The sequence below is a fragment of the Mastacembelus armatus genome, chromosome 3 (assembly GCF_900324485.2).
Source record: "Mastacembelus armatus chromosome 3, fMasArm1.2, whole genome shotgun sequence".
In the NCBI taxonomy this organism is placed as follows: domain Eukaryota; kingdom Metazoa; phylum Chordata; class Actinopteri; order Synbranchiformes; family Mastacembelidae; genus Mastacembelus; species Mastacembelus armatus.
In genome coordinates this window covers 5,784,160-5,807,684 of record NC_046635.1, presented here as the reverse complement: position 1 = coordinate 5,807,684, position 23,525 = coordinate 5,784,160, and the positions used below count along the sequence as shown (strand labels likewise).

Genomic DNA, 23,525 nt, shown 5'->3' with positions numbered 1-23,525 from the left:
TGCATGCCAAATATTTATGATGAGTCAGAATTAGTAAGTCAAACAGGCGAAACCACACTATACAATTATATACCATAATATACAAAAGGAATACAATTTAACAATAAGTCAAAAATGATACACAAAGTTGTCCAGCAAATAAATTAGACGCAAAGTCACAACTAGGAAATCTTTTTTTTTTTTTTTTTTAAAAGAAAAAGCAATACAATCCATCCATCATCTATACCCACTTATTCCTAACCAGGGTCACAGGGACCTGCTGGAGCCTATCCCAGCTCTCTTTGGGTGAAAGGCAGGGGTCCACCCTGGACAGGTCACCAGTCCATCACAGGACCACATAGAGACAAACAACCTCACACACTCACACTCACTCCTATGGGCAATTTAGAGTCACCAATCAACCTGACATACATGTTTTTGGACTGTGGGAGGAAACCAGAGTACCTGGAGAAAACCCACACAAGCACAGGGAGAACGTGCAAACTCGACACAAAAGGTTCCTGATGGGCTGCGAACCCAGGTCCCTGTTGGACCTCCAGGACTGTGATGCCCAAATGCAATACTATAAAAAAACATTTCTGACTTTTTAAGAATAAATGAATCTATACATGCATTGGCTCATTTTATAACCACATGACACTATGGACTACAATTAAGAGTATCTGAATGGCAAATTTCATATACTTTTATTTTGAAGGCGAAATTGCTCCTCTTCCGGTTTTTCCCTTGGTTGCAAATTCTAATCTCTATGACGGTGTCCTCCCTTCACTCCCTAATGGTCTGTGTATTTTGTCCAATTACCCACTTCACACGCACTCTGCATTGTACACGTACTTTCCTTTGCCCACCAGCTGCAGGGGCAGTGTAGGCCGCCTTTACAACAGAGCAGTTCAGCTCTGCACAAACAGCAGTTATGATTGTATGTAGGTCTATATTCAGGAGCTGTTTTGAATTATTAATTTGCTTCCTGATCTCAGAGCAACTGTCAATAGTTGCACTTTGCTCTCATTTTTTTATTCATTTATTTTGTTAGTGTTAGTTGCTGCCAAACACCAATGACCAGTCTTGTCTAGGCAATCTAAACAATAATAATGTAAGAAGAAGATAAACATTAGGTGATTATTATTATTATTTACACAATATAAATCTCAGTACTGATTTCACAGAGATTATGTTTGTAGTCCATTTCAGTGAGAAAAGATGCAGTCCCACAGATAATTAGGGAACAGATACTTTTCTCCTTTGAAAATCAGAATGACTTCCTTGACCTAATCACTATATCAGTAATACTATCTTCTCACAGCCCACAGGGACAGTATGTGATCATTTTTTCACAAAATGTTCTTTTACTATCACTTTATTAGACTTTGATAAAAAAAAAAACAAAAAAAAACAATCTCTGTAGTTCGATATGCCTCTTTGAAATGATGCTGAAACACAAACAAGTACACATGCAGTATTTCACTCTCGCCATTCATCCATCCATTATCTATTCCCACTTATTTCTATTTAGGGTCACTAATCCACTGTGCTGCCCACTCTTGCCATATTTATCCAAAAAGAGTAAACAACTGATTCTCAAAAACCTAAGTGAATACAGACAGCAAACAATTAGACATTACTTTGGCAGTTGTGTGAGATATAGGGAAGAGAAGATGTACTAACAGGAAACAGCAAACTATGGCCTGTGGAGAAACTCTGCTGCCCTAATACATCAACAAAGTGAATTAATCGAGGCACTTGAAAGGGAAACAAAAATGATCCACTCAGAATTTCCTCTATTTTTTTCTACTGATCTCTTTCCACACAGCAGGACTTTGTAACAAAACTGAGCCTTTGTGCTATGTATAACATTTACTTCACTTTGAATGTTTGAAAATGTTATCCTTTGATTTGTGGTCCTGCATCTTACAATCTGTCATTTCTTCAACACCTGTACGGTGCAGGACACTCAAACAAACAAGCAAACAAATAAACAAACTATTTACCCCTATTTAAGTACTTTAAGTTTTTTAAAACACAAAGGCAATTGTGCAAAGTATATCTCATAATTTGCTTTGTATCAGCAGAAAACAAGTAAAAAAAGATCTCTTCAATCATTAGTCACCTTAACACATTTCCTGTTAGTTTTGAACATACAAAAAGTGTAAAAAATAAAATACAAAACACAGAAGCAATACTGGCATAGCTGCTGTACCACAGGTACAGCTCCAACAACTCATGGAGGTTAAGTGAAATATACAAAATGACATCAGAAATATCACAATAATAATGTCATCAGTCCCCCTTATTTTTGACAATGACAGTTAGTTTTGACCCTCACAAGTAGACCAAGATTTTCCTTTATTGTTTTTAGTCAAGTAAAACCTGTCTTTATCATTCAAATTATTTTCTATATGATGTTCACCACCACCAACTAATATCCTCACACTGCAGATTTATAACAAACTAAGTTTTCTGCATGTCTTTTAACAGGTTTAAAACTCTCTACTATCCCCTCTTCAGATTCTCAATTATATAAACTTTGTTAGCCAAAGTCCAAACTTTGTTAGTAACTGTGGGCTCCTCAGTGTCAACACAAGAAATGTGCTTCATCTGTATCCTTTGAATTATTTGAGTAAATGAAAACCACGGAGAGAAGCTGGGATCCGTCAAACACATTCTGAACTTTAAGGAATATTTGCCATCTCACCACTGTCCTGAGGAGTCAGCATCACAGCTTTACAGTGTCATGTGGCATTCATACCTGATGGTGAAACTGGACAGAGTACGGGAGGACAACAGCGACCCAAAAAAGGAGTTCTTGAGTGCTATTCTCCTGAAGGCACCTCCAGGTCTGTGATCAGCACGTTTCCATCTGACTCCGTAGCCTGTGAGTTTGTATGTCTGTAATAAGCGTTGCCAAGTGTGGGGAGCCCATGAAAGCGTGTAGAGTTCCTCTTGTACACAAACCACATGGTTACTGCCAGCAGGGCAAAGATCACTACAGCCACCAGCACTGCAGCAGGGATGATACCATGATGTAAACCTGAAATATACAACATGGCAGCTTTTATGACATCAGACGTTTGTCTTAATATGTCAATGATGACTCTTTGAATGCCCACACAGAGCTTCTAGTTGAGCACTGCCTCACAATGTGAAACTGTGTGTTTATGGCTCCTATAGGACACATTCAATTTCTCCAAAAGGTTTAGGGCATTCAAATTAGGATACTTTACCATTAATTGGTTCCACTTTCACCTCAGAGATTACATCTGAAAAAAAGAAGACACACAGGGAGGTTTAATACAACTTATCATATATCATCCTGATTATTCAGGCTATTCTGGAAAACCTACATTACTTTTTACAAGCTCACTGTTAGAAAATATGATTTTGTTCAAAAATGGTGCAGCCACAATGATCATAACCATTAGTGAAAACCTTATTTTTTCCTTATTGTCAATTACCATTGCAAAATGAAATGTGTCACATGTTGGGTGAGCATTTATATGTAAATCAAGTGTTAAATTATGTTCTGATCTATAACTGGGCACCACAGCAAATATCAGGCCATGTAGTCAGTCATACATGGCTTAGCTTTTTGGTACTGGACAATGAGCTTATTGGGGCTTTTATACTGAAAATATTGATGGGAACCAAAACAACAAAGATGCAGAAGAGAAAACTAATGCTGAAATGCTCCATAGAGCTAGAAGGAAACTGCAGCGTCTAAAGGTTCATCACTTCATCACAAGTGAACCCTTTGACATGTAAGTACTCAGATAATCAATTATTAATATAAAATATTGATTATACCTGCTTTAAAGTTTGTGGGTATGATAACTAGAATCACTGTATCTTTAAAAAAAACCTGTCCCAAACTGAAGCATATCCAGAGAGCCTTCATTTTTGTATTCTTACCTCATCTTGTTTGTACTTTATCTTCTTTAATTTTACCATGTAGAACTGTTATGTGAGTAACAGCTACAGGAGACCAACAAATATCCCAACGTGTTGTTCAGCTGAAGCTATGGCCCCAGATTCAACTTACCTGAGGTGATTTTGCAGATGAAGCCAAGCCGCTCGGTGCACCGTGACAGATGCCACACACCATCAACTGCTCTGGTAGTAACACAGGTATCTGTAGTCAGCAGCTTGGAGTTTGGGGCTCTGTTGGCCCAGCTGGTGTAGTCAATAGGTGAACCATCCACCCAGGACAAAGAATCAGCTACAAGCAGAGGCCACAGTCTAATGAAACTGGATTGCAGGGGATTGTGATCATCCGATGGGTATGGAAGAGTGATAGATACTTACTGTCAATGTTGAAGTGCATCCCCAACCACACAGTCTGGTGAAGGAACCCTGATGATAACAGCTGCTCCAGAATAAAACGATTCTCTGTCTCACTCTTAATAGTCAAGACATCTGAGATGTTGACTAGAAAGTGACGGTAGCACAACAGAAAAAATCTGTATTCACTTCTTCGTAGTTTTTTTATTCCAACCTTATGTTTGTATGGTAAAGACAATCTAAAGCTGGCTCAGCTTAGAATAGAGACTGGCTGATTTAACTGTCCTCTTATTTCATGAAAGTGTCATTTTTAAGTAAGACTTCAGCCAGTTTTCCAAAACCTAATACTTTCTAGAGCAGCTCCTACATTTGACCTGCAGGGGGAGCATGCATCCTAGCCAGCAGATTGTGATATTCACCAATTCACTTTTTTTTCCTAATTTTAAATGATATCTTTGTTACCTAGAAAAAAAAAAACACACAGATATTAAAGACTACAATTACAACTTATTAATCCATACCTTTCTGCCTGCAGTGCTCTCTTGATTCTTCAAATGTGAGTTTCTGCACCACAGGCTCAAGGTTGTAACATCCATGTCCAAATTTTACCCACGTAGAGGGACACCCCACCTCATATGGAATAAATGGTTTAAGGCCTGTGAGAAAGAGCAAGGGAAGGGCAAAAAACTGTGTATACTTTATATTCACAATAATATTCTGAGCAGCAAGAGGTGCAGTGTTGAGCACTCAGTTTTCATGTTTCACTGAAAAAGCACTGACTTGGTGGATGAAAATGACACAGGGCCCCTGGTAGCGGAGTTTCACAGTCAGCTGTCTGCCAGCCTCCATTCACGTCCATGTACACACACTCTCCCTCCTCGTAATCGTAATTGGCTAGGTCCCAGTGTGTGTAACCTGTGTCACTGCCATCTGACCACTGATAATTGTTGCCACTCTGTAAGAAAACACAGTCTGTCAAGAGGTTGCAGCTGTGGTGGCAGCAACATACAGAATGCAAGCTATTGCAGAGGTGGATGTCAATTATTTCCCCATATGGACAGTGATCTCTGACATTGATCATCAGCTTATTAGTACAGTAGATCATTAGTACCTGCAGGTTGTAAAAGCAGGTACTGTGTATTGTGTGCTGCGTATGAAACTGCTATGTATTATATTGTATAATTTCACTGGTGATGTTTTTTTTTCTTTCCATATGTGAACTATGTATTTGGTCTAATGAATTTACTGTTTGTTTCAAAGTTTTAGTTAAAAACTAAGAAACAAACTTGAAGAAATCTTCACATTCTCTCAGTCACAATTATTACTCCTGATCATGTCTATTACTAAAATACTAGGTTTGTTTCATAGACACAGCAAATTAGAATATTATTTACATTGTTTCTTAACATAGAAACAAAAAACTCTATGGTTAGTTAGGAATGTGCATGTATCTGAGGGGGATTCCAGTTACTGACTCACCAGAAGTGTCACACACTCAGTGTTCATAGTATAAGGAGTGAGGCACATAATTCAAAGCAGTGGTAATAGTTAATCTATGAAAATATACTATGCTTATTTGTTATAATTGACCGAGGATGGTAACTGCAATAATGAACTGATGGAACAAAAACACTGAAGGCAGTTCATGCAACAGAAATTGAACAAGATCAGGCAAGATCAGAAGCCGTTCTTTCTCTTTTTGCATTAATTTCACTCCATGACTAAGACATTCCACAGGGGCTCAACGATACTTGAATCCAAATGTTTCTTCAAACCTGACAGTAACATATTTTCCTTTATTAAGAAGTAGTTTCAAACTGGTTTGCTCTAGTAAGCTTTCTATGTGTAACTATTACTCAACTTTTCCATTTTCCATTTTAGGCAGGCAATCAAACCTTGTCAGTTGGTGCATTAAAGTTCAGCAGAATAAAACAACACAAAAGCTCACATAACCAAGTCTCCAATCATTTCTCTTGTATTTGTATTCTCTTGTATTTCTCTTCTATTTTACATGAAACTGTCAGTCACCCATTCTGGTTTCAGAAGCCTGATAACATGATAACATAGCAAAAAAAACCAAAGGCATACAAAGAATATTACACTATGAAATTTTAATTTCATCAGTAATTTAGGCTCAGTAACCAGCTAGAAAGGAACAGGTTTGGGAAATATGCTTAAGATAAGAAAACCAGTCCAGTGTCAGTATGTTAAGTATGAAGCTACAGACTTTAGGTAAATCTACCAATAGTGTGAAGGGAAAGTAAAGATTTTTTTCTGACTGCAAAAAAATGCAGTTTGTAAATCTCAAAGAACACATATAAATTTGCACTAATTTCACTCCATGCTTTAGTTTTATCTGACTCCTGAAACCCTGTGCCTTCATATTTACCATACAGACATGAGAGTGGTATGAATCTCCATCTATGTCTTGGTAAAAAAAGTGAGTATAAGCTGTAGAAAGTGGACAGACACACAATGCTGCCTCTCCAACAAACAAACGTATAGTAGACATACACAGTGCAGAGGAATACAGTACATACTGTGTGAGAGGATACATACACCACGCAGTCCAATCCAGTGGGGGAATGCCAATCTGTTGACAAGGACAGTAAGGAAAGCCTGCTGGTAGGCATCTGTAATGCTCACTAGGTCAGAATCATTCTCTCTGCACATGTGCCTCGCGTCGTACCAGCTCATGTTGCCAGATAGAACCTTGTAGTTGTGGCTCCTGTACTCAATTTTGTCAGGGAGAGGGTGGTGATAGGAGTGGGTGGGGGGTTTGGATATATCTGTCACAAAAAAAGGAATAAAGAAGAGTGTGGGAAGAAGGTACAGTACTAATAGGCTGGGACAGAATGGTTCCATCAGTATTTGGGATACTGAGTATGCAAATGATAGCTGAATAGTTTTGGAGTTACTCACTCGCTAAAATTTAACAAATTGATATCACTCTCATGTCTGAGCAGTGAATTACTGGCGTTTTGCTATTATCATGAGGTTGCCAGGCCTATGAAATAATCCTGTGCATAATTACCGGAAGTAGCTTTAACACTATGGTTTGGTTTTTGCGGATTAAACAACAAGATGTTTGTCAATAGGCTGTCTAGGTGCTGATAGCTGAATTCATTTTATCTTTGGAAAGAGCAAACCTAGCTGCTTCTTCCTGGTTCCATTTATGCTACATCTGTTCCTTTGTTGTAGCCTCATATTTACAGGCAGACATGTCAGTGGTATCACTCTTACCATCACAAACAGGTACACTGGCAAAAACTGTTAATTTAAAGTTAACAATCAATTTTATTTTTCATCCAAACTAGAGCAAGGTCATGTGAAAGTTGGGGCCTGGTGTACCCCCACAGATGTGAGTGACCACCCTTACTGGTGTCAATGTTTTTATTTCATTACAGGGAAATATTTCAAGCTGGCATATTTCCCATCAATGGAGCGACTGTGACTTTACGGGCCACGTTATTGTTGCACCCACCACCTCTTTGACCCTTCAACACCTTCCTAAATAAGTATGACTTTTACATTAACATTCATTTCAAACACGTCTCTGAGTCTTTATGGATAGCTGCACAGGGATCTACCTTCTGGTCTTTACACAAAACTGTCACAATGTGAAATGAAATTTTCTCAGACAATATGAAGCTGACATGTCATGAAAGCAACACTTGTCAACTCATGATTTCATTTCAGGAACTTTTTTTTTTGACTTGCAGAAAGAAGAGAACTGTATCAGAGAAAGCTAGACTAGTCTGACAGCAAAAGACACAGACAGATGTGTTGGAAAACAAAGAGGTGATGAAAGGCACATAATGTCAGAGTAAAACCAAAGCTAAAGAAACTGATGAGATCTTACCTTGAGGTTTTTGACAAACAAAGCCATACCCAGTATCGCTACACTTCTCATGATACCAAGTCCCAGTCAGGTGGAAGTTGTGGTTGTTAGACAGAACTGTACACAGTGACTCATCTCCCTGGGAGTTCATAAAAGGCATATCAGTAAAAATACAAAATAAATACAATACACAAAAGCCCATTCACAAAAGCTGATGCTGAGAAAGTGTAGACTGATGTTACTTGCATCAATATTTGATGCATTTAGTGAAATTGTGGGTTGTTAATACAGTCACCTGTAACTGGTCAACAATGTTGTGTTGTGAGTATACTGGTTTTTGCTCAATGTGCCATTGTTCCATTTAAAAACACACAAAACACACATTTTATAACAGATAATAAATTACTACATTTCTAAAGTATTCACAAGAGCTTACAATGAGATAGCTCTTTGGTTCAAGTGGAGACCAGTTGGTGTAGCGGACTGGTTTCCCATTGGTCCATTTCATGGTATCCTCATCCTGTAGACCAATCCACACACCTAGAGAGCTACCCTGGAGCAGCATGGTGATGTAGGCTGCAGTAATGATGGAATGACAAAGGGAAAATAAAAACCCAAATAAAAAAAAGAGAGCTGTAGTCCTCTGTCATGTGCATAACAACAGAGCTAAACAGGAAAACAAAACCAAAGGGATGTTTTCTGATATGTTTGTATAGCCACAGGTCATTTTGCCTCTACCTTGTTCAATTGCATCTTCTATGGTGACCAGTGAGCCTTCAAATGAGGTGCAGATGGACTGGGCATCTATCCAACTCTTTCCCTCCTTCGCACTGCCAGGGAGGTGAAGCAGGAGACACTACCGACAGACACACATACACACATCCCACGCAAAAAAAAATTAATATCACATTGTGAAATGCAAATCATTATTCCTCTCTCACCACCAGGACTCTTCTTTGTGTAGAGGTCAGGATTTAGAATCTAAAAAATCCAAGCATGCAGCAGGCAGTCTAGTGAAACAAGAAACGGACAAGAGTTCAGTAGCTGATTTTATTCACTAACAACAACTCTGCTTGTTACGGTTAAATTACTTGGAAATTAGGTAGCACAAGGCATCAACTTCTTCACTGTCCATGCAGCTGGAAAAGACACTTAAATATATTCTTTAAAACTAGATAAAGAGGGTTGCACTCATGGCCTGGGGGTTAACACATCAACCACAAAGCATTAAACCAAACAAGCCTGCCTGGGGAACTTTGCTTCATGTTGTTCCATCTTTCTCTCACCTCATTTCCTGTCAGCTCTCTCATTAAAGCGTTTAAAAGGTTTTTGTTCTGCATTTTATACTCACAGAGTGAAAAGACAGACATTGGCTCAGGGCTTTCAATTCTGTTTAATATGTAGAATGATGATAGTCTGGCTAAAGATGATTCCAAATCAGTGGGCTGCTACACAGCAATGAATATTTATCTTAACAAGTTACTTTAATATTTACAGTAAATATTTAATAAATACATTAATTTAAGAAAATACTTTTCAGGAGTTTGGATTTGATAAAATATTGGTCATTGAGTTGAGGTGATTTTACAGACTCCCAAAGGAAAATAACCTCTACAAGTGTATCCAAACTAATGTGAACAATGCAGTTATTTATGACAAAGAAAACTCAAATCTGAGATCTAACACCAGATGACTTAAGAGAAGATCAGCTAGTTTTGTTCTCCACTGAGGATGACTCAGCATGAGCCACATCGGTTGGGGGTTGCTCACTTCGAGAACAGTGAACGTAAACACAAACATCCTGCTTGAACCCCAGGGGCAGCTGGGAATTTAGATAAGTGTCTGTTTTTAAACAGATTTCTGGTGGAGAACAGGGTAAATTGAGACACTTTTTTGTAGTTTGCACCAATACAGCAAAATAATACTTCCACAAATGTTCCACAACAGCTCTACAGGGGGAATCATTTGGGAGTGTTTGTGTGTGTGTATGTGTGTTTGTCTGTGTGTGTCCAGACCTTATGTCCAAAGTATAACCATTTCTCCGGACATGCTCCGATGTAGTGCGGCTCCCTGGGAGTCTCCACTAAAGACACAGTCTTTCTTTTGCACACATAACCATGGGGATCACTGCATTTCGTCTTTGACCACTTCCCTGCAAGATACCAGGAAAGCCTCAATGCATTCCAACAAGTATATAATAGATGCCTCAATGCATGTTTCTGCATGTGCATGTGTTTACCTGATGAGGACGACATGGTAACACACCATTCACTTCTGCTCGGGCTATCGCTGTCTTTCCCATCTGCCCAGTTCTCAAGGTTTACCTCCGTCTTGTCACTCCACCTGCAAATAAACACACAAGGGCACTATGGGATTACTCATTTTAAAAAGGAGCCTGTGATAATGGACAAAAACAACATGGAATATGTATTTTATGGCACTTTCATTTGAGGACAGTTACAGTCTCATCACTACACACATTTTATTTTTATTGATAAACTAACATCTTCCCTACATCTGTAAAATTCAGTTTCCACTTAGACACCTCTTCTTTGTAACTGGTTTCTATTTGTACATACATTTAGTTCAAATTTAATTCATTAATTTGCACCTACATAAATGTAGCTTTTTGTTGCTTTCCTCTACTGATCCATTTCACAAAATCTGCAACCTGCATTTGGTTTGACACCATTTTGTCTTGCTCATTATATGTTTTATTAATTCATAAAACCATTGTACCGATGAACTATGCATGAGCGTATGAAATGTATCCACAATGTGTATCATGTTTCATAAGCTATTTATAAAACAATGCTTGCAAATAGTGAAATAGCAGTATTGACAGCTAATAGTAGAGTCAGAGACAGCAACAGTAAATGTTTAAAAAACTCCAAAACATACATACCTGATATCCTCCCCAGGCTCCCTGATTGACAGGCCGATCCACCAGTCAGTCGGACCCAGGGACAGCTGAGGAGTTGCAGTGAAAGTAGCAGAGATAAACAGAATTTTACTTTATTTTTACCCTTTGCAATCCAGTCTTTACTGAGCTGAAAGTTTAGCTTTTCAAGTGACATGATCAGGCATTCAGGTGCTCGCCTTGTCCTGTGCTTCCCCCCTGTTTTCATCGCCTTGTTTTAGACCCTTTATCCCTCACTAGCCTCCACACCACAGAAAAATGTCTTTAGACTGGTCCAAAGGTCTCCTGCCAAATAGCAGCCTTTTCTTGCTCTCTGTGTGTAGGGGCACTCGAGCATGAAACTGTCTGCATATGGGGTACATTTAGCTTTTCAGTGTGTCTGTAAGCACTTCAATTTGTATGAGGAATGAGTGTGTCAATTGTGTCCACTCTTGTTCGTGCATGTGTTTGTTTTTTCACTGTGTGAGCTGATGGCCTAGCAAGCCTGTGATTAAGTATGTCTTGGGCTATGTACTCCCATGTGAAATTGTTCTCTGAAAACAAAACAAAAAAAAATGTTTGATATCCAAAGCATCTGGAATCATTTCAGCATCTGCAATTAAATATTTGTAGGATTTGCACTGGTCACTGGAGCACACAAACCGCTTCACCATGTTAAGGCAGCAATTCTGTGACGCTATATATCTCCTCTGGCCTGGGAACGCCTTGGGCTCCCCCAGTCGGAATTGGAAAACATTGCTGTGGAGAAAAATGTTGGTGCAGCAGATAATAAGGATGGATGGACACTTATGTAATTTCCTCAAATCAACATTTATTTTCATCATACTAAATGATTAGATAACTCCCCAATTTTAAATAAACACAAATATATTTTGACAGTGGTATATAAAATGCTGCCAGTTTTACATTGGAGGCTGTTGTTTTTAAAAGCACTTTATGGTCTTGCACCAGCCTTCTCATCTTATATGCTTCAAATCTGTGATCCAGTACAGTCCTCTGGCACTAATGAGTCTTTTAGTTTTTCCAAAGTTCTGAATGAAAACTTTTGGTGACACAGCTTTTAGCTTTTATTCGCTGAGCAGTAGGAACAATCTGTTTGAGGATCTGCGAGCATTTGAAAGTGCTTTTGTTTTAGGGCTATTATTTATTTTATTTATTAAATTTATTTCATTGTACTCATGCTTTAAACTCTTTTATCCAAATGTTCTTATACTACTTTGTGTGTTGTCTAATCAGACATCTGCAAAGCACTGTGAATACACCTACCTGTATGAAAGGTGATATACTGTACAAATAAAGTTGGTGTGATTGATCAGCAAATATTGACCATGTGACAAAACTGAAATTAAGTATAAATGAGCAGTGGAGGAAACATACCCGCCGCAAGCGCTCCTTGACGAAGTGCAGCTCCTCTCTGGAGTGGATGGAGAGCAGGTATGCTCCCATCATCTGACAGGCCAGGGAGACTGTGTCCCAGTCAAAGTGCTGCTTGGCCAGCAGGTACTCAGCTCCACGGTAAAACACCCAGGGCTCACTCTCTGTGGATGCGAAACACGCACAAATTTTTAGATTTTATGTGGGTCATTTTACCCTTTGCAATCCAGCATTTTCTGCATTATGGATGAAGAACATCTAAGTTAAATGTTTACAGTTAGAAGATGCCTTTTCAGTGCCTTTAGTCTTAATGTGGTCTTGTTTTACCTTGCAGTGGCACATTTTTCCTGGGTTGCTGTGTGTTATATACCCATTAACAATTTCTACAGTGTCACATTCGATGAAAATTCATGTGTCAAAAGCAGCAAAGTTAAGAATTTTACTCACGCTCAGTGTACCAATAGGGTTTTTTCAGCTTATCACCTGCAACAAAGATCATGGATTGGTAGCATCAAATCAAACAGTTTGGTTTTGATAGTTATAAGTTTGTGTGGGCCATGTGACCTGAAGGTGTTTACCTCTGGACACCTTGCAGATCCACTCATGATTGGTATCACAAGGCTGTGGCTTGAGAGTGTTGGTCAGGTCACTGTACACAGCACAGTTCCTCCTGTTATCCTCCTCATTCTTATCTTCTATGAAGGGCGTCACCACCTGCACAAAAACAAACATGAGTCAAAATCATAATGATACAACTGTAAATAAGATAGATTAATTATTGAACATCTCCATGTACTTACAGGAGAGCCATCAGACCACTGCCAGGCTCCGGGATGTCTAGGGTCTCTCTTATTTAAACCCACCCAAAACCAGCGACCCTCTGTTCTAAAAAAAAGAGAGAAGCAGAGCAGAAAACACACTGCAACACGAGTCTTTAATTTTTTGAGATTTGAACTTTGAAAACAGTCAGTAATGTACTTCATCAGCATCCAACTGAAAAACTTTTACAATGAATGAAAATAAACTGTTTGGATTATCTTTAATCTTTTTAGTTGTAGATTTAGACTTAGAAATATAGGCCACTGGTGTGAGATTAGATGTGTTTTAATGTGTGATTTTTTAACCATAACTGTGATATATACATTACAATCAACTGAGGATGGGCAATGTATGTAAAATCTCATCATTGTGCAGGGAACTGAAACTTGACAAAAAAGTGCCGGACAAATCAGGACATTTCATCACACTGATGCAAAAAATCCTGTGAATCCAGGTACTACCAAATTGTCCTGCTTGTTGATGTAAAAGGTTGATAACTATAATTATCTAGCATAACCAGAGACTACAAAGTAATAAATAAACTTGCTAAAAATAACACAACACTTATTAGCTCATAGTGTAAGGCATCATACAGTCCAACCCTAATGCTCACTTGATTCTACACAATAATTAAATTATACGGCATTTCTTAACCTTATGATTTATTATTGTTTGCCTTGAAGAAATGTAATCAACTGTGAAACATTTCAGTAACGAAATTCTGCTCCTGCTGCTCTATGCACATAAAATAAAAACACATCATGTGATGATTTGATGAGTTCCCATAACATTCCTGCACAGACAAGGCCCAGAAAGCTGTACCAACCCTTCAAACATGTTACTGAGAAGATGCTTGACAAACATCTGCTCTTCATAATGATGGAAACTGGCCAGCTGAGCTCCCAGCACCTGGCAGAAGAAGTCGGCTTCCACCCAAGAACGTTTCATCAGGACTTTTTCATCATGGAAGACCTAGCAGAGCACATACTGTGAGATCAGAGCTACAGGCGAAAAGGACAACAAACTGCAGAAATGCAGGACATGAGGCTGTAGTAGGCATCATGGTAGGTATGAATGCAAATAAGTTTGACTGTGTGTGTCAGTGTTACCATAGTGTCCTATCCAGAATGTAACCTTTCTGTAGCTCAGTGTATGCTAGGAAAGGCTATAGTCCCCTGAAGAGGACAGAAAATGGTTGGAATTGTTTGAAGTCTGTTTCTGTCATTGCAGGTAAGTGTCTATTTATGTTTTCTGGACTAATTTTGACCTAAGAATTATTGAAGGTTAAAGAAGAGATGTGAGGATAGAAGACGACACTGAAAACAGATAGTACTATTGACAAAAGAAGAGGATAAGCCAACCTTAAAACAGTGAAGCAGCCCAGAGTGTGATTCCCACCCTGGAGGACAGGGGGCATAGGCGTCGATGTGGTGCTCAGGCAGCTGGACACTGTGGTAACTGCTGATGCTCTGCTTGCACACTGACAAAGCCTTGTAGGATTTGCAGTCTTTCACCTCCCAGTGACCCAGAGCAGGCCCACCTGACATAGCAACACAGCCACCAGCACTGACTGAAAAAAGGAAAAGGAAACGAGAAGATGAAGGAGTTGAAAGGGAGGAGAAGAAACATAAAACCAAACCTATTCAGACTGTACTTATTCAGAAAAACAAAGCACTTTTTTTCCCAACATCTGGCTACCTGGCTGGTGTTTGTTCCAGTTGGTGAAGGTGAGAGGCAGAGAGGAGCCATTGTGAGGAAGCCAACTATACTCTCCTTTCTTTTTCTGGTCCATGAGGCCGATCCAGTAATGCATGCTGCTGTTGGCCCCACTCTCACTCAGCAAACTGTTGACAAATGCCTGCTCAAACCTGCCAGTATTAATTTGAGAGAAGAAGTAAAACGTGAAGGGAAAACAGTTTTTCCTAGAACAGGTAAGAAATAAATAATTTGATAAATTAACTAACTGTCTGCATGTCTTATGTGTTTATTAATAAGAAATAATAATATATATAACATATATAATAATATATGTGTGTGTTCTTTACATTTTTAGCTCTGTAACATCCATCCATCTATACCCCCTTATACCTATTTAGGGTTACGGGGATCTGCTGGAGCCTATCCCAGCTCTCTTTGGGTGAAAGGCAGGGGTACACCCTGGACAGGTCATCAGTCCATCACAGGGAATCTCTTTAACATGATTTATTTAAAAAGTAAAAAAACCTATTTTCCAAAGTAAGAAGAGAATCCTTGCAGTAATATCCCACTGCGTCTTCATAGCTCTGTTCATTGTTGGTCACTGTGTAGCAGGAATGGCCATATCGCTTCCAGCCCTAAAAACAAAAAGAACAAAGAAAAAAAAACATAAAAAGGGTCTATATTGCACAACATGAAAACTTGATCACATCATTTTTTTTTTTTGTTATCAACAAAATGTTTTCATAGCACTGAAGTTACTAAAGATTTTAGATCACTTTCATGCACAGCGTTCTTTTGATCACGCAATTTAAGGTTTTTTAATTCAAGGTTTTTATGCATGCATGGTTCTGGTACAGGCTCCTGAATTTAGACATTAACACTGAACTTCAGTGAAACTCTGATACTGATGTTTGCACATGAAATCACATAAACTAAACTAAAATATGAGGCAACAACTGCCTTATTAGTTAATCCTGAAGGCCCTTTAATGTTGTAGTGCATGTGATGCAAGCATGGTGCATTTCATTAAAGTAATCTGTGTTCAATGCATACAGGATACATATACAATACACAGAGTATGGGAGACAAGAGGTGAGGGGTAGAAAAGTCCCAAGGCACATTGTTATGCATTTGTACATTGATAGCTCTTAACACAAAGTACAGCTGAGGAATGTCACTGGTTCTGCTGGTACACCACTAGTGTTGCTAAAAGCAAATGTTTGTATTTGTCATAGTAAAGCAGAATGCTTTTAGCATGAGCTCCAAAATTCAGGTATCATACTGACACATGCATGTGCCTGTGTTGCTGTGATCTGTGATAGGGGTGTTTTGACAAGTGGTTTCAATTTGCCCCCCCTGTTATGTATCCCATCTACCCCCATCCTTTTTACACTTCCAGAGGCCTGACTAACAATAACATGAACACAGAACTCAGAGCTTTCTTTAAAATGTAAATAACAAACGCTTTTGTACTACTGACTGAGTTTTTTAACGAGAAAACATTATTTCCTGCATTACCTGATTGTACAACACAGTCAATGAAGTGACAAAAGTGGGAAATATAATCTTTCTTTTTAGCTAAAAGTATGCAGGAATGACCAGAGACTGCTTCAGCATGTCCACTGATATTGTGCCTTGAGGGCCATTTTTAGCCTCATGTTCCAGGGTACGAAGTAGCCTGATGACTCAGGAGCCTAACATTCTTGTAAACAGAGTCAAGGAGCAACATGAATACCAGACAATACGTCAGCAGCTGAGTGAATCAGCTCATTGTGCTTATGAAGGGGCAATTAGCTGAGGCGTTGAACTGCAGTAGGCTCTGCCTGGTGCACATCTTGATCTGTATGGCTCTATTGTATCACTGCACAACATGTAATTTGCCTGACTGAGTTAAAAAAAAAAAATCACAATTCTTGGTGAAAATATGCTTATAACTTTTCTGAGATTTAACTGACATCAGCAGTTTTCATGCAAATGGAGTCCCTTACAAAGGAATATATGAATATATAAATACAGTTACTGTCAAACCTTCACTCTGAAACCAATTATCTTTCTCTTTTTTTTAGAAACAAGCTTCATGTCACATTGTTGTTGAAGTTGAATCAGATGTAAAGTGAGAGTTGTGTAATTATTTAACATTACAGACTATGGATTTCCTTTTAACTGCAAGGTTTGGGCAAAGGCTCAGCTACTGTACAAAACGGTGTCACCAGATGGGAGTATTTTAATGTCTTTCTCAGAAACACTTGCTGGCTAGTGAGCACATGAAGACAAGGTTGTGTGTGCTGGAGCTTGTGCATTCATGTTCCTACCTCAGGACATCCCTCATCCCAGGTCACAGGGTGATGAATGGGAATCTGGCTTTCTCTCCTACATACAGCAGGCAATTGCTCATCACATGAGGCTAAAAGCCAGTTACCTTCCTGCGAAAGAGGTTAATGTTTTACTCTCATAAGGACATGACTATAGAATTTACACAAACATGCTAAAGTAATTAGAGCTGACTTGGGCTGTACGATCAATCGTTTTTCAATCTTATCTTGATTCAGACACCTATGCAAGCTCATTTTCAGATGATTCTGGCCCATTTGCAATAGCAGGTGCTCCCCTTTCCACTCTAAGTCACGTTAACCAAGATCAGGTGGTGGATTGTAAAGATCAGGTTGTTACTTTTGACATAATGTAAAAATAGTTCATGAAAAAAATAATAAAGAAAACATTTCACTGCTCAAGAATTGTGAGAGGAGATTGCGATTCAGTTGAAACGGAAAAAAATGACACAATTGGACAATTTAAGTCAACTTACTATTTTGATGTGATAAATGTTTTAGATTTGATAAAGAGCCATTCAGTTATATAGTTCCAGTAACTCAAATCAAATTTCGGGTTATTTTCCCGTAAGTTATAGTAAACTGAATATTTTGGGGTTTTGAACTGCTGGTCAGGTGAAGACATCACCTTAGGCTCTAGAAATAAGTTCACTGTTTCTAAAGTTTTACAGATGAAATAATGACACAGTTATAAGCAGATTAATCATTAATACCAATAATCATTCCCTACCTCCCTGTCTGCTTTGACACAGAGTGTTGCATCTGTCAGGTTGTGTGGGGGGTGATACTGGTGCCACAGGGTGAGGGTTACTGGTGAGCCATCAGACCACTCTACGGTTGGTGATGTAGCCTGTTTCCAAAGACCGATCCACACCTCCACAGTCTCACCAGAAACTGCAAAATATAGGATAGTGCACACGACATTGCATTCACACCCTAAACACATAGTGTGTCTAGAACAAACAGAACATCATTTTATATACTGTTTGATGCTCCTTACAGTTAGCCAGAAGGTTGAGCAGCATTTCCACCTCAGACAGAGAGTGGAGGCTGGTGAGGTTTGCCCCCTGAGAGCCACATGTCTGGGAAGACTCCTCCCAGCTCTCTGCTTCTGACAGTACTCTGTAGCAGAAACCATTATGAGGCCACCAGCCATAACCACACTCTGTATGAATATACTGCCAGTTCTCTGTAAGAGGAAGCGGTATGAGGAGATGAGATGAGAGGAGGAATAATCAGAACAGGATAGACCAGAATAACACATTATTAACAGCATAAACTGACAGCAAACATTCGTTTGGTCTCGTCGCCAACAGCGCAATAGAGATGAAGGTCAACAGTTCATTCTCCAGGTGCAGCGCAGCTGTTGAGGCCGACTGCTAAAAAAGCTTCTTGTACAATTTGCAGGGTGACTCATAATTCATCTCTGCCAATGCAGTCTGCATGTCAGCTGTCAATATGATGTGTGTTTTTCTAATGCATGTGCACATTCTCTCACCCAGGGGCTCGACTCTCCAGGTGTTGTTAGGTGTCTTCTTACAGACGTAAGGCAGAGCAGACTCACAGGAAAGACTGTACCAGTGACCATCGAAGGCTGAGTTGTAGACTCCACACTGACTGTTGTCCTGCAGGGGGCTGGCGGGCAGCGCTGATGGGAGCACAGCAATGGGAGCAGTTCACTGTCTATTTGTGTTTTGTTAACATTGGCTTTACTTCCTCATTACAACCCCAAACAAACTGTTGTCATGTCAGTGTTTGGCAGGTAGATTGATAACCATGTTCACCAAGTTGGTTTAGCACAGATATGCCCTACCCGTGGTCCTCGAGGGGCACTGCCCTACTTGTTTGCCAACTTGCCAATTCATTTTGTCTTGCCCCCAATGCATCCTCATCTGAGATGATATCTCAGATGGTTGAGATGATTCTGAATTAATGAACAGACCTTATCCAGGTAATCAGCAGTGGATGGGGCAGGGATAGTTGGGAAACAAGCAGGGCAGTGGCCCTCGAGTTGGGCACACCTGGTTTAGTGTTTTAGCATGCTAACATTAGCTAATTACCACTAAAGAGGAAGTACAGCTGAAGCTAATGGTAATATAATAAGATTTGCAGGTATCTGGTCATCAACTATTTACCATTTTTGTATGCAGCAGACCAACACTGCCACCTTGAGAGCCATGCTGCCTAACATAGCTAAAAACAAGTGGATGATTCAGTGATACAAACATGTTTTGTCGGATAAAACATTTTCATGGCTGTCTATCCATGATGTTGATGTTATATTTTAGATTTTAGGGCAACTTTTTCGTTTGCATCAGTGAAGCTGTGGAATTTCTGTTCTGATGACAAAGCCTTTCTATGTTAAAACTACAACAAATGTTTGATGGCAGTGACTAAGATCACAATCAACATTTCTTTTTACTTTACCTAAGGAGTTATCGAGAATGCAATGGGTGCAGTGCGGTAACCAGTTTATGTATTATTATTGTAAAGAAGCTGTTGTTAATCATTCAACGCTTGATGCTCTCTCACACCACGTAGCAGAAGAGAAGCTGGTGTGGGTTCTCTTGACTCATAAAATATATTTATATCACAGTTTATGGTTTGTATAGAAAACAATAGCAACCTTCATTTACACTGTGAACACATAACCTTGCACAATGTCTGCACAATTTAATGACAACCTCTTTCTTAGAAAATGCCTATGAGAAACAGAAATATAAATCTGACACACTGTATAGATGCATGTTATAATCTTATGAAAAAGACACTGCACTCTCATTTGACCCTGGAGTTAACAAATAATCAGTACCTGTTGTGAAATTCACTAATGAGAGAGGTGCACCATCAGACCACTGCCACCCCCACCCGTCCCTCAGGTGGTTCAGTCCGATCCAAACCATCACTCCAACACTTGCCAGTCGATCTAACACAAGATACAGTCACATGAATGTTGTACAAATTGTCTGGAAATCATATCTGTTTTCAGTGGAAAATATGTTATTGATAAACTATCAGCTGGCCTAAGATGTCACTGTTCATTACTTGACAATAATCAGGAGTGATATGTATCAATCAAATAAATATGAATATGAATGGGTCAAAACAGCTGGAATGGAAGAACTGCAACAAAACCCAATCTGAAGTAGTATGATTGAAAAAAACCCAAATTATCAAAATTAGATACTAGTATATATGGTACTAGTACTATTTGTTAATGTAGTAGAGGTGGATGTTTCACTCAGCAGCTTTGGACCTTGCGTGTGATTTCTAAAAGGTGCATACCTCTGATGTACCTGTGCTCTGCCAGGCTGGTGATGCTGAGCAGGTTTCCACCCTGAGCCTGGCAGGCTAACAGCGCCTGACTCCACGTTAGGATGGTGTAAAGGTTGAACTGGTAACATGCATGCAGCTCCTGATTCGACTCCCAAAAACGCTCACAACTGGAATCTATGAATGAAATTAAGCAGACACAAATAATGGAAGCGGTGAAACGAGCCAGTATTCATATGCCTCCAGGTGTGTACACTTCAGGTAGGAATGTACGACTCACTGAATCATGGAAATTCTGACACTGTTGTATTTTGGGGGAAGACAATAAGAGGTAGTGTGACATGCAACAGTGGTTCCTGGCTGGAAGTGAACCCGAGACACTGCGATCATAGTAAACTGACTGGTATGTGTCTTGACCACAAGGTTAACAGACGCACCAGGAGAGTTTTTTTTACAATATTTATAGTTTGAACTAGACAAGTCTCTGCAGCACAAATTTTATTGCTCCTAATACACTACATGAGAAAAAGTAAGTCAACACCAAACCATTACATGCTAATGTGATTGCTGAATAAAATTATTATTATATTACTATAACAGCTCCACTCTCCTGGATAGAGTTTGTTTCCACAACATTTTGAAGACTGCCTGTGGGGTTTTCAATTATTCAGCCACAGGATTGCTATTGATGGTGGTTGATAAGGCTTGACAAAGGTCTTGGATGGGGTTGAGTTCTTACTCTGGTGTGTCTGAATGTTGATTTTACCTTGGACCGGACAGAAGCCCCATCTTTCAGCCTCATCATAGCGAGCGGTGGTAGCACACCACTGATGATTGTCCTCAAGTCCCTCAGTCGTGCACTCAAAGTACCATTTGTTGTTGTATTTAAAGGGCAAAGCACATGGCATGCCATGTGCGTTCCCCAACAAAGTGTAGATATCTGCAAATAAAACACACAATGTCAATTTAAAAATAATGTGTCATGGAATAATAGGATATTTTAGGCATTTACCTTCATATGGATAAGAGCAGGGCCCCTCTCTAAGAGTGTTGTACCTTTTCCACTCGTGATAAGAGTTTTTTCTTACTACTACCAAACGTCCGGCCACAGCCACCTTCCACTGGGATGCTCCGTACAGCATGTTTCCATTGCAGCGCCACCACAGCACAGGAAGGGACATGTCACACTCGAACATGCCGAGAGGCTGCGTCGTGTTTGAAATGTTGAGGCCCAGGCACATGCTGGTGCCCAGATTAAAGAGGCGGTGTCGGGAGACCCACTTCCACAGCATGCGACGCGTTGGCCGCCCACAGTACTCCATCACCAGGTTTGAGCGATCCACTGTGATGCAGCGCTTCAGCGGCTCACTCTCCAGGATAAACAGACCCTTTTCTGAGAAGAAAAGCAAGACAAGGAAACGGACATTAGATGTGGGGGGAAGATGGATGGATTTGTCTTGTGTGAGCAAAAAAGGACAGAATAATACCATGGCATACAACCAGCGGACTTCCACACTTTCATATTTCACCTTTTTAGATGTTTCTAAACCCCAAACTAAGCAATATTGAAGCTAGATGAAGGCCTAAGGTGAAAGCATTTGTGGAACTGGATACTCTAAAAATACTGAAGATGTCTACTGAATGTCTGCAAATGGCAGTGAAGAAAAAAGGAGGAATTTACTTAGATACTGGAGAAAAGAAAAGAGAGTAAGTTACTGCATCTAAATTAAATCACATTACTTGTGTTCAATGTGTGTAGTTGGAAAAATGGTTTCAAAAAGGCACATCCCGCATGAGAGGCGGTTCAAATGTTCATGTACCCAGTGGTGTTGTATGAGAAGGTAGATGGAGATCTAATCTGCACAAAATGAGAGCTACTCTTTAAAAAACAGGAACGCAAAAATTAAAAAAGAGAACATCATCAGTTTCCTCCCATAAATGTTTGACATTATTCTTTAACAAACTAACTGAGTTGCAAAACTGTCACACTAACCAGACTGATAACAAACAGCATCTGCATTGTTGCATATTGAGATTTCATGTTCTAAGTTTTCTTTTTTTTTAGGGTTTGATTAACTGATCAACAAAGTGATGAACAATACATGATTTTCTTTGTAAAGATAACTTAAACACTGAAAGGAAAAGCTTTATATTTAGCTGTCCTGTTTCTTTTTGTTTCATAAAAATGGGAGCCTGCAGCAGTGGGGCACAGACTGTGCTGCAGAGGCCACTGGGGAACATGAAGATAAGAATTAGTTTAGTCGCTATGAAATGAATGTCAGGGCAGCATAACGAGAACATTTTGCAGTGATTACTCTGCTTTCCCCATACACTGTTCAGTACAGTTATGTAATTGTCTAACATGTAAGCTGCATAAACAAAATATACTAGAAGGCCTATTGTGGACTTATTTTGCAGAAGGTGATGAAAGCAGCTGCCCTCGGATGATTCAATAACTTACTGTAATACTCCATGAGCTGTTTTTTCTCCAGAACCTCATCGTCCTCTTCGGCTGTACACAGGCAGCTTTTTGCCAACAACACTGTTACACAAATAGCTGCCACAACAGCCGCGGCAGAGTCGATGCAGCGAAACAACACTATTAACATGTCGACAGCAAGATGAATTGTTAAAACGCAAAGGTCCGCACATTCCGAGACTCCCGATCTGAAGAAGGTATTTGGGGCTCGTTGTTTTTCCCTCAAAGAAAAACTTTGGCCGAGTTTAGTTTTTCAGGGGAACAAGCGACGTCACGTCTGACGGAGGAGCTGCTGCTGCTCTCCGGGTCTGGGAGCCGCATTCCTGCCGCTCTGGTCTGTTTTCAATGGGACAAGGCCCTAAACAAACAGATAGATAGATAGATAGATAGATAGATAGATAGATAGATAGATAGATAGATAGATAGATAGATAGAAGAAATATTGCTGTCCATACTAACTTTATGTTGTATTAAATCATATATATCATATATATAATGCTAGAGAACAGGTGAAAA

The 23,525-nt window shown here is 39.5% G+C and overlaps 1 protein-coding gene across 2 annotated transcripts; it reads right to left on the bottom strand.

Annotated features, from left to right (window-relative positions):
• Nucleotides 1-549: 549 nt before the first annotated feature.
• Nucleotides 550-23,301, bottom strand: pla2r1 (phospholipase A2 receptor 1). Of its 2 annotated transcripts, XM_026320407.1 has the most exons (30): nucleotides 22,992-23,301; nucleotides 21,543-21,923; nucleotides 21,297-21,470; nucleotides 20,543-20,707; nucleotides 20,070-20,183; nucleotides 18,756-18,905; nucleotides 18,258-18,446; nucleotides 17,988-18,151; nucleotides 17,240-17,350; nucleotides 15,453-15,562; nucleotides 14,928-15,097; nucleotides 14,591-14,799; nucleotides 14,056-14,201; nucleotides 13,211-13,295; nucleotides 12,989-13,124; nucleotides 12,858-12,893; nucleotides 12,414-12,574; nucleotides 11,022-11,086; nucleotides 10,356-10,459; nucleotides 10,132-10,268; nucleotides 8,855-8,972; nucleotides 8,553-8,692; nucleotides 8,138-8,255; nucleotides 6,835-7,064; nucleotides 5,056-5,230; nucleotides 4,797-4,931; nucleotides 4,300-4,422; nucleotides 4,037-4,213; nucleotides 3,222-3,257; nucleotides 550-3,028 (listed from the first exon to the last, which is right to left on the bottom strand). In XM_026320407.1, exons 1-30 carry the CDS (start codon nucleotides 23,137-23,139, stop codon nucleotides 2,811-2,813), a joined length of 4,425 nt encoding a protein of 1,474 aa, XP_026176192.1. In that variant the 5' UTR covers nucleotides 23,140-23,301; the 3' UTR covers nucleotides 550-2,810. The 2 variants fall into 2 exon arrangements, with proteins under 2 accessions (XP_026176192.1, XP_026176193.1); XM_026320408.1 differs by lacking the exons at nucleotides 550-3,028; nucleotides 3,222-3,257; nucleotides 4,037-4,213; nucleotides 4,300-4,422; nucleotides 4,797-4,931 and having other exon boundaries at nucleotides 5,062-5,230; nucleotides 6,816-7,064.
• Between the last annotated feature and the right edge of the window lie 224 nt (nucleotides 23,302-23,525).

Bases quoted from the DNA above. Each gene is read 5' to 3' on its own strand.
- pla2r1 (XM_026320407.1), bottom strand. From the start codon at position 23,139: ATGTTAATAGTGTTGTTTCGCTGCATCGACTCTGCCGCGGCTGTTGTG. The intron at 17,351-17,987 runs GTAGGGAATGAT...CCTCTTTCGCAG, and splicing joins GTGTCAAAGCAGACAGGGAG to GAAGGTAACTGGCTTTTAGC. The intron at 3,029-3,221 runs GTAAAGTATCCT...TGTATATTTCAG, and splicing joins GAAAGTGGAACCAATTAATG to GTTTACATCATGGTATCATC.